The sequence below is a fragment of the Mastomys coucha genome, unplaced genomic scaffold, assembly GCF_008632895.1.
Source record: "Mastomys coucha isolate ucsf_1 unplaced genomic scaffold, UCSF_Mcou_1 pScaffold3, whole genome shotgun sequence".
Lineage (NCBI taxonomy): Eukaryota > Metazoa > Chordata > Mammalia > Rodentia > Muridae > Mastomys > Mastomys coucha.
In genome coordinates, this window is record NW_022196909.1 from 27,708,297 (window position 1) to 27,719,763 (window position 11,467).

General features: G+C 45.0%; 1 protein-coding gene across 1 annotated transcript in view; it reads right to left on the reverse strand.

The window, feature by feature from the left end:
• Positions 1-578: 578 nt before the first annotated feature.
• Kifbp (kinesin family binding protein) overlaps positions 579-11,467 on the reverse strand; it is a 19,936-nt gene continuing 9,047 nt past the window's right edge. Inside the window, exons 3-7 of the mRNA XM_031347960.1 lie at positions 10,484-10,563; positions 9,665-9,848; positions 6,567-6,651; positions 4,319-4,434; positions 579-2,006 (exon numbers count right to left, since the gene is read on the reverse strand). Coding sequence (XP_031203820.1) covers positions 1,131-2,006; positions 4,319-4,434; positions 6,567-6,651; positions 9,665-9,848; positions 10,484-10,563 — 1,341 coding nt within the window. The 3' untranslated portion in view covers positions 579-1,130. The remainder of the gene's footprint in view (positions 2,007-4,318; positions 4,435-6,566; positions 6,652-9,664; positions 9,849-10,483; positions 10,564-11,467) is intronic.

Here is an 11,467-nt window from a genome sequence, read left to right on the forward strand (position 1 = left end):
CACGTGGTGGCTCACAACCATCTTTAAATCCAGTCCCATGGAGTCTGACACCCTCTTCTGACTTCCAAGGATACTGGACACACGTGGTACATATACACACATGAAAATCACCAGTACACATCAACATCGGCTTGGAACAGGGAGGCGCGTTTCAGTCTCCCTTCTCCTAAGAGCGGAATCCCTGTCACGTCTCTGTCCTTAAGAAGCTGCCTGGCCCTCTTTGGTTCCTCTGAGGTTCCTCCACACCCTTTTAAGGAAGGTCTCATGCAAAACTATTAACCAGTGGTTATTTCATTTTGGGCTTAACCAAGTGAAATGGCTCAATGGTTAAGAACTGGCTCCTCTTCCAGAGGACTAGGGTTTGGTCCCCAGTACCCACATGGCAGCCACAGGTGCCTGTACCTCCAGTTCCAGGAGAATCTGATGCCCTCTACTGGTCTCCATGGATGCTGCAGGCACATGATCCACAGGCATATACTTGGTACACACACACACACACACACACACACACACACACACACACAAATAGATCTTTTTAAAAGAGCCATCCTTACAAGAAAAAAGGGGTAATAAAAGCATTTACTAGTTAGAACAAGTAAATTTATTATGTGCAAGGTCTTCAGTGCTATAATTAGGATAAGCCATTTTTCGACATTATTAATTAAATTTTTAGTGTTTTCAAACGGGAAAGATTTATTTTGGAGTTTAAGAAAGTAAGTACTTTACAAGGAAGGACAATCTGAAGTGACTTTCTCACATTCAACACAGTAACAGGCTCTTCTACCAGGTGTACTACCCAGTGTGGTTTCTAGTATGAAATCTAACAAGTACTGTTGACAAGGACTTAACGTTTAGAACTCAAGGCAGGAGATGTCTGTACTTAAACAGGAAAACAAGCGATCAAAAATGCAAAACACCTGACTTTAACAAGGCAATTTACATAATTAGGCATAAATTACTAATTAATTTATGGTGCTTAGGGTCCTAGCATAGACTCCCGTACCTGACTGCTTCTGGAGCCCCGTGCATCCCTCTGACCCTGGCGTGGGGTGACTGTGGGGCTGGGCCTTGTTTGCTAGGGGGGAGGGGAATGGCTTCAGGCGGCATGTTTCTTGCCTTTGGACCAAGGCTTAAGTCAGGGCCATCTTGGCTCTGAACCTCTCCATTTTAGTTGGGAGAAGACTGACCATCTCTTTACTAAGTTCTAACTCAACCTCTATTTCCTGGGCAGCCTCGGGGTGAGTTTCACAGTAATCCACAATAAATTTGTAATGTTCCAAAGATGTTGCCAAATTCTCTAGCTCTTTCTTGGGATCTGCAGTGATGATTTTGCCATACAGACGAGCTACCCGGAATTTAGCTAACATGGCCGGGCGGAGGACGTCTTCCCCGATGTGCTCAGGAAAGACTTTGTTTGGGTCTCTCAGGGAGTCTAGGAAGAGCTGGTAGTACTTGAGCGCGGACTTATTCAGGCTATTTATTTTTTTGACAATGTGCGAGTCGGGATCCCTGAGCTTGTCAGCAATGGCGACCTTCAAGTCCATCATGTCATAGTAAGCATGTGCAATTTCAAACTGAATCTGCCTGTTGACCAACAGGTAGTACTGTGGGTTCAGGTCCACAGTCAGGGGCTCTAGCATGGCTATCCTGCGCTTGTGCATCTTACACCGCCTCTCCATGTCAGCCTCAAAGAATGCGAGCACCTTGAACAGAGCGCTGTGATCTTGGACAACTTCAATGTGGTCAGTGACATACCCATCAATCTGGAAGAACTCTTTTGCCTCATATACATAGTGCTGGCCCAGCAGGAAGAGTTCTCTGGCTTCTTCAAAGTCTAAGGGTCTCAAGTATCTCACTTTCTCTTCCACTGCGGAGATGGCGTCGCACAGCTCCCCGCTTCCAAACTGCACAGCCCTTTTTCTGGCGCTCTCCTCTTCATCCAGCTCTTTCTTCCTCAAGGCTCTGAGCTCCGACTGCTTGTCAAGGTCAAGCTCTCCTATGTTGTCCTGAATGAAAAGGAGACACCGCAGTGAAGCAGGAGACTCATCTCGGGAGCACGCCTGTAATCCCAGCTTTTAGGAGGCAGAGGCTGGAGGATTGCAGAATAGACTAGCCTGGGCTAAACAGCATGCTTCAGAGCTGGCTGAAGAGATGCACAGCAAGGCCCAGTCTCACAGAACAAAGAATTGGGGCTGGAGAGAGAGCTGTTTTGCCCCAGGTTCAGTTCCCAGCACTGAGGCTCACAACCATCTCTAAATTCCAGAGGAGCCGATGCCCTCTTTTAACTTGGTTGGACACCAGGCACAAATTTAGTGCATGGACATTCAAAGCTCTTCATATACATAAAATAGAGTAAACCTTAAAATACAACAACAAAAACTCTGGAGGCAGAGGCAGGCAGATCTCTGTGAATTCAAAGCCAGCCTGGTCTACACCAGCGGTTCCAAACAGTCAACCTAAGGATAAGAACTGATACTAAGTGCCTGGTTCACATCTGTAATTCCAGTTCTCACAGCTAAGCCACCACAGGAGGGCTGCAAGGCTGAGGAGTGAGTTGCACAGTGAGTTCAGGCCGTACGTGGTGGTCGGCTCTGTGATCCTAGCACTAGGAGGGTTGAGGTTGGAGGCGTGCTACAGGCCTGAGGCCAGGCTGGACCACCATAGCAGCAGTGGTAGAGAGAGAGAGCCTGTCTCCAAACGGATCACAGCACAGGCTCAGGAAAGACTAAAAGCTGAGAGCACTAGGAGAGGGTCCGTGTATTCTCTTAGTCACTTCTTAGGTCAGGTTAAAGGCTTGTGCCACCACACCAAATCCCATCTTCTCTTTCTTCCTTTCTTTTTAAAATTGTTTTTTTTTTATTTTGTGTACATAGATCTCTGCATACTAGGTTGGTGCCTGGTATCTGCAAATGCCAGAAGATGATGTTGAACCCGTGGAACTGAGATACATTTGGTTGTAAGCCACTGTGTGAATGCTGGGAACTGAACCCCAGTCCTCTGGCAGAGCAGCCAATGCCTTTAACCCCTAGCAATCTCTGAGGCCCCTATTCAGTTTTGTTTGTCTGGTTGGTTTTTGTTTTGCTTTGCCTTTTAGAGACAGGATGTCTCTGTGTAGCCCTAGCTGTTCTGGAACTAGCTCTATAGATCAGGCTGGCCTCAAACTCACAGAGATCTTCCTGCTTCTGCCCCCTGAGTGCTGGCACGTGCTTTATGCCCAGCTTACAAAATAGAATTTAAATGACTTAAGACTATGAAGTTCCAAACGAGACAGTATCTGTGGAGGATAAAAAATTGTTCATGGGCGGGCGAGATGGCTCAGCGGGTAAGAGCACTGACTACTCTTCTGAAGGCACTGAGTTCAAATCCCAGCAACCATATGGTGGCTCACAACCATCCTTAATGAGATCTGACACCCTCTTCTGGAGTGTCTGAAGACAGCTACAGTGTATCTATTTATAATAATAAATAAATCTTTGTGCCAGAGTGAACAGGGAGTGAGGGAGAGGGGTCAACCTCAGTGAACAGAGGTCCTAAAATTCAATTCCCAACAACCACATGAAGGTTCACAACCATCTGTAAAGCTACAGTGTACTCATATACATAAAATAAATAAATCTTTAAAAAAAATTGTTCATTCAACAATTAGTTTTAAAAATAACCACTATTTCCTAGGACAACTATCTAATAGTTGGGATTGACGCTGACCCCATCCCCCATAGTCCTTACAGCCTAGCTAAACGAAGTATTCCAGAACAAGATGGTGCTTTGTACGGTCCTTGCCAGGTGCTGTGCACACTCGTTATCCCAGCATCCTGGAGAGTGGGAGAGGAGGATGGAGGGGCTGAGGAAAGGCTGAGGAAGGACTGGCTTACACTACAGGGAGACTGTTACAAGGAAAAAATATGAGCAGGGCTGGAGAGAACCTTCTGTCAGGGGAGTGCCAGCCATAAGCATGAGGACCACAACTGGATCCCCAGGACCTACCCAAACATGCTGAGCATAATACCAAGTACTCATTACCCAAGTGCTGGGAAGGCAGAGATAAGTGCATCCCATGGGCTTGCTGGGCGCTGCCCAACCTAACCACCTAGCCTCAGGTCCAGTAAGAGACTCTGTCTCAAAAAACCGCAGGTCTGTCCTCTGTGTTTCACAGGCAGACATACACATGCACCCAAACCTGCATATACACACAGGCACCTAAACACTCACACGCTTAAACACATACACACACACACAAGTAAAACTCAAAACAACAAAACACACAGTAGGCCTGATGAGCCAGCCCCACTGAAGCTGCAGGCCACTCCCGAGTGCATACCTGCATGGAGAGCTTCGAGTTCTGCATCAGAGTCAGGCAGTACTTGATCCAGCATCTTGCTATTTCCCCTTTCCTTTGATGGTAAAGCTCCGGCACGTCTCCTTCAACTTCAGGAGCTAAAATCACACAGGACTATAGGTCATGGTCATGTCGTCTGCACTGTGCCCTGTCCTCTGTTCTCAGCTTTTCCTGACTACACAGCAGTGGACCCTCGCTAAGCAGTGGCCTACCTAGGCCCAGGCCGTGAGGCACTTGGTGCCGGCAGCTGCAGGTGCTCCCTGGGTTTCTTATGTCTCATCTGCAGGTAAAAACTACCGTTGCAATGTATAGTTCACTTTCAGTAGCTTTTCTTCATAGATTATAAAGAAAATAAGATTCACATATATTCTTCATCGACCCCTAGGCTGTATTTTGTATTGTGTATTTTACACAATCAAGCAGATGCTTCCTGTTTCAGTCTTTCTTCCAGCAGAGGTGGTATGCTATTTCTAACTCTTCCTATTATGAACAATTCTAGTCTACAGATCTCTGTACATACATCTGTCTAGAATCTGGACCCATCTCTAGAAATGGAATTTACTAGGTCAAACAGTTTATACAATTTAAATTATTTAATAAAAGCTGCCAAATTATTTTGACAAATGCTACAGCCACAGTACTCTGTGTGCGACAGCTGCATGTGGAGAGCCGTGGTGACCGTTGTTTCTCACCTTTCTCCCACACCTCCTGGCCTCTGTGCTGGGGATTGGCTTGCCTGGCACATACAAGGCCTCACTTCAATCCTTAGCATCACACGCACACAAAGAAGCAACCAAACCAAACCTCTCTAAGAAAGACAGTGTGGGAAGACAGCCTTATTTAAGCAGTACACAGACCAAAATGTCAATCATGGCAAAAAGAAACATCACACAAACCCCACGTGATAGAAACTGTATGCAGTAACCAGCCCCTGTTCTTCAAAATATTATGTGATGAAGAGAGAAAGGCGGAGGAAGTGCCTCAGATGACAGGAGACAGCTGAAGGCAACACACAACCTGGAGCTGTATACTCTAGCACTAGTTAAACATCACGTCAAAGGATGCTAGAGGAAAGCTGAGGAGACAGAAAAGGATGCTAGAGGAAAGCTGAGGAGACGGAAAAGGAAGGCTTGCTTTTACATGTCCTGAATCTGTGTGTGTGTGTGTGTGTGTGTGTGTATACATGAGAGAGAGGGAGAGAGAGAGAGAGAGAGAGAGAGAGACAGAGACAGAGACAGAGACAGAGACAGAGAGACAGGGAGAGAGAGAGACAGAGAGAGAGAGACAGAGAGAGAGACAGAGAGAGAGAGGGAGAGACAGAGAGAGACAGAGAGAATGTCTTACTCTATTGTTTAGGTTGACCTGAAACTTGAAAGACAGCCCAGGCTGGCCTCTGGGGTGCTGAAATTCCAGCATGAGCCATTATGTCTAGCTGAAGAATACTCATTCTTAGGAAAACATGCACTGAAGTATTACAGTTGTGAAAAAGCCTAATGTATAAAACCTCCTCTCAACTAGGTCAGAAAGAAAAATGAGAATTCACAAACATTACAAACACTGGAGCTGGGCAGTGGTGGCACATGCCTTTACTCCCAGTACAGAGGCAGGTGAGTTCAAGGCCAGCCTGGTCTAAATGAGTTCCAGGACAGTCAAGGCTGTACAGAGAAACTTTATCTTTAAAAAAACCAAACCAAACCAAGACAAAACACCAGAAAACCCACGAAAACACACGAACAAAGAAAAAGCAGCAGTGGATTTAGGGGAGGAAGTAGGGTAATTGCATTCTTACAGCTTTTCTAAAGCTCCAGCCAGTTTCAGATTTGAAGGCTAGAGAGACAGCTTCATTCAGGGTTAAGGGCTCTTGCTGCTTTTGCAGAGGACCCTGGTTCTGCTCACAGCACCCACACTGTGGCTCTCAACCATCTCTAACTTCAGTGCTCTGGAGTGAGAGCCCTTTCCTGATCTCTGCAGGCACCATGCACACATACGGTGCGCGTGCGCGCACACACACACACACACACACACACAGACACACATGCAGACAGAACACTCACACACATAAAATAATAAAAAAAAAGTTAAAGTTTCAGAATTGCAGACCTGTTTTTAACTCTGTAGTAACCACACCTGTAACTGTGCACCTTGGGAAGCTGAGGCAGGAGGATTGGGAATTCAAGGCCAACACAGGCAAGATCATCTTGGTGAGAATGAAACATGCACGCAAACTTACTGTCTTCTGTAGCTGGGATTTTTCCAGTTTGACCAAAAATGACATTAGCAGCTGACAGACAATGTCTGGCTTCCATAAAACAGAGCTGTTGGGAAAATAAGCAAGAACAAATATAACTCTGACAAATCCTTGTTTATAACTAGCAGTATCTATTAATATGGGGAAAACTATACTATCAGGAAAAGTTCCCACTAAAGGGGTCTTGTAGACTTGTGATAGAGAACAGTACTATCTGGTTAAAAAAAAAAAAGCTTCCTCAGAGAATAAACTAACAATGTCCCACACTCCTAATAAAGTTCAAACAGGTAGAAAGATGACTGAAGACTGACAGTCCACTCTCCTCCTGCAACCAGAATCACAGAGCATTCTGTGCTGCATCAGCTCACCACACCCTCACGCTCAGCCTCAATACAAAAGTCCCACGCACCTTCCATTCTTAGACCATTTACACTCTGGTAGAGTACTGTGGACTCATCTGAGGTTTAGAGATGCTTTTTCTATTTTTTTAAGACTTATTTATTTATTATATGTAAGTACACTGTAGCTTGTAAGTACACTGTAGCTGTTTTCAGACAGCACCAGAAGAGGGCATCAGATCCCATTACAGATGGTTGTGAGCCACCAAGTGGTTGCTGAGACTTGAACTTAGGACCTGTGGAAGAGCAGTCAGTGCTCTTAACCGCTGAGCCATCTCTTCAGGCCCCCTTTTTCTAATTCTACCACTCAGACAAAAACTAGGAAGAGAGTCCTATCCCCTTCACTAGTCTGTCTTCTAAAACCTTTGAAGGAGACAAGAGAATGAGGCTACCCACTACATTTTCAAGTCAACAGATTTCTACAGATAAACTACCTTGCCAACACTTATAAAGAACTCATGATTCAAATCTAGGCCCAGAAAAAGGTCTTAAACACTTCAAGAACATCTCTGTGTCATCCCCAACATGTGCCATCGGTCATGAGCAGGCAGAATCACCCAGCAGAATGAAGTCTACCTACAGATGGAAGGTGCCCTCATTAGAGAGAAGGTCTGCTTCCTGTCAGTGAACTTGAAAGACTAATTTGGTAGAGCTTGAATAGTACTATATCTCTCCTTCACACTGAATTCAGAGTTATCACTGAGAATAGCCGGGTACCATGAACATCAACAGGCCAGCAGCAGCCACACCTCCAAATGTGGTATAAAATCCCAACCAAAAGATGGTTGTTACAGGTCACCTGAAGTAACAGTACTTGGCTCTATAAAGGGTCTTAACCATGATTACCACATTGGCTCTGTCCAGACTGTCTTTCTATGAGTCACCACTGCTAAAAACAGAGTGCCTTGTGCTCTCTGGGTAGCTGGTTAATATGGGACTCACTGAGCAGCACAATTGAAACAGATGGAGGTGGTAACACTAGCAACATCACTTTCAAACATGGCTCCAAGCTCTCTTTTTGTAACAGAACTTAGCTGGTTGTGATGTAGAAAAACCCAAAAGGAATGAGGTCCAGGGGGTTCATGAAAGTTACCACATGCTCCACAAAAGTAATGTTTAGCAACTTCAAAGTCACATGTTCAGTATCCAGACATTTCTGTACAATGAATATCTGTGGAGTTTTAGGTGTTAATTAAAATCGTACTGAACAAGGACATTTAAAGTTGCTAAACACAATAAACAAGGGGGCCCCAACAGCTAGAGGGAGGGGGCCAGCAGATGGGCCTCTTGATGATGACCACAATGAAATGGAGTTCCAGGAGCTCGGTGTGACTGAATATAGAAAGCCTTACTTACTTAGACCAAACTCCTAGAAGCCATGCCAGCCACTGCTGCCCTTTCTCTCCTGCTACAAGTCTTTCTGTGGGACATACCTTAAACATAGGGCACATTTACAGAACCAACTAAGAAAGGCTTAGTGAGGAAAAGGCCAAGGGGCAGGCACAGGCCACCGAGCGGTGAGAGAGGGATGCCACGCTGGTGGGCTGAGAATTACTCAATGTCAGAGCTTTAGGAATTAGAGCTACACCGCTGGGCATGACAGTACTGTGAGGTGTGACTGGGAGGTTAGTCACAGCACTGGGAGGCAGAGGCACACAAACCTCTTGGAGTTCAAGGCTGCTCTGGTCTATAGATAACCAGTTTGGCCATCCAGGGTTGCACAGTGACACCCTGCCTCCTCTTCCACCACACACACACACAGACAGACAGACAGACAAGCACACAAATTAAAAAAAACAAAGAATTTTTAATATTAGAGACAAAAGTACTGGAAAACAGATGTACTCAAAATACAACATAATACTAAGTGATTTGGATTAGCAGCTGCGATGCTCTAATCTGTCCTCAGGACAGTTCAGAAGTCTGTCATAAAACCTGGGACTTGCCGGGCAGTAGTGGCGCACGCCTTTACTTCCAGCACTTGGGAGGCAGAGGCAGGTAGATTTCTGAGTTTGAGGCCAGCCTGGTCTATGGAGTGAGTTTCAGAACAGCCAGGGCTACACAGAGAAACCCTGTCTTGAAAAACAAAACAAAACAAAAAACCTGGGACTCAGCTCAGCGCATAGTCTTAACATCAGCACTGATTGCTAGACAGCAGCTAGTTCTGAGAAGTAACCGACGCGCATCACATGCCTTTATCAAAGCCCACACTCAACTGTCAGCTTCCTCAGACAAACTCTCATAAGTGGTAAGATCAGCACTACACGAAGATAAAGTCTTATCTGCAGCAAGATAAGAATCTGCAATGAAGGTAAGACATCCCAGAAGTGAAATGACCTCGTGCTGACACAGAAAGGAACTGCTGTTAGGTAACCTGTCCTTTGAAGGGCTGGCAATATGCATGGGCATGACGAAAGTCAGCACTTAGAGATTCAAATGGAGGGGGAGGAGGCTCATGATCAAAATATTGCATGAAATTCTCAATGATAAATAAAAACCATTACTTTTTTAAAGATCCAAAGCACTCATGCATCAAAGCATCCTGGTGCTGTTTTGCCGAGGCAGCTGGCTGCACTCTCCACCCAGCTTTAAGCAACAAAACACCATCGACCTGCCTGACAGCTGGGTTGGCCTGGCCTCTCCCACGTTCAAGGCTGCTGGGGAGCTGCTGGGGACACTGACCTTATTGATGTAGAACTGTGATAGAGTAGCGGCGTTGATGGCCCACTCCATGGGATGGTAGGCGTTGTGTTCGAGCTGGCGTTTTAGTGTGCTGTGGCAATAATGAGCAGCCTTCTCGAACATTTCCATGTGCTGGTAGACTTGAGCCAGGTAATACAGGTTATGAGTGTAAACCTTCTCAAATCTGTGAAGGAAAAAAAATTGGACATTTGCACAATGGCTTATAATTTATAAGAAAATTTCATATATATTTGAGTTACGCATGGCCCTTAGATCTGACAAACAAGGAAACTGGGTCTCAGAGTTGAACAAAGTTACGTGACTTGTAAGCAACAAATGGAGGTTTTATACACCTAAGAATCCACACTGAATCCAGGAGGAGCACTGGGAAGCAGCAGATGCCGCGTGTGCATTCTTTTTATTTATTTAATTTAATTTTTGGATTTACATCAAGTTAAGAAACTGGTTTATCTTTAAAGTTTTAAATAATTTTTATTTATTGTATGTTTACATGTGTGAATGCCACATGTTTATAGATGTCAAAGCCCACACTCAACTGTCAATTTCCTCTCATAAGTGACAACAAACTCTCATAAGTGGTAAGATTAGCATTACACAAAGCCAGTGACAGCATAATCCCCTGGAGGCAGAGTTACAGATGGTTGTGAGCCACCATGTATTTGCTGGGATTGAACCTGGGTGCTCTGCAAGGGCTGCCAGTGCTCTTAACTTCTGAGCCAACTCTCCAGCCCAAGTGTGTATTCTTGAGCAAGCGCTAGTGAACTATGAGGTACTCCTGTGGTCTCTATGAAGACTAACCTTTTTGATCTCTCTTGTTCAGTAAGTTTCTCTTCTTCAGGAAGAAAATGCTCATTCGGGTCAAGAGGCGGGCTCCCAATCTGTGGTTAAAGAACATAGCTCTTTATAACTTGAAACACAAACACCAAGCGCTCTCTTCTGGAGGGACTGGAGAAATGACCTTTGTCTTTTTTGTCTGAAGCAGCTTCACCATGTGACTCTGCAACTCAGGCTGGCCTCAAAATCATGGTCCTCTTTCCTGGAAATATAGGCAGGCAGTTTTTGTTTGTTTAATTCAGGGTCTCAGAGCTGGAGAGCTGGCTCAGGGGTTAAGAGCACTGGCTGCTCTTCCAGAGGACTCAGGTTCAGTTTCCAGCACCCACAGGCCAATTCACAACTGTCCAGTTCCAGGGGACCTGGCAACTTCACACAAATGCAGGCAAAACACCAATGCACATAAAAATAAATGAATAAACAAGTAAGTGAATCTTTAAAAAGACTGGGTGTCACTCTACAGCTCAAGTTAGCCCAGGACTACTAACTGTGCAGTCCAGGGTAGCCTCAAATTCCCATAAATACCACTGTCCCATTATTCTGAGTACCAAAATCACAGGCTTGACCTGGCTTTGGTTGAATAATTAGGTATTTTGTATATTGCTTTGTCTACTAAAAAGGCTCTATTAAAAACCTACATAAACCAGGGAATGGTGGCACATGCTTTTAATCCCAGCACTTGGGAGGCAGATCTCTATGAATTTGAGACCAGCATGGTCTACAGCCAAGACTATACAAAAACAAACAACAACAACAAAAACCTATCTCAAAAACAAACAAAAACCCAAACAAACAAAAAACACCCCTACATAATTCTGGAGGAAGAAATGATGTAATTCTAATCTCAAAACAAAACAAAAAATCAGCTAAATAAGACTCACAAACAAGGGCCGGGCGGTGGTGGCACACACCTTTAATCCCAGCACTTGGGAGGCAGAGGCAGGCGGATTT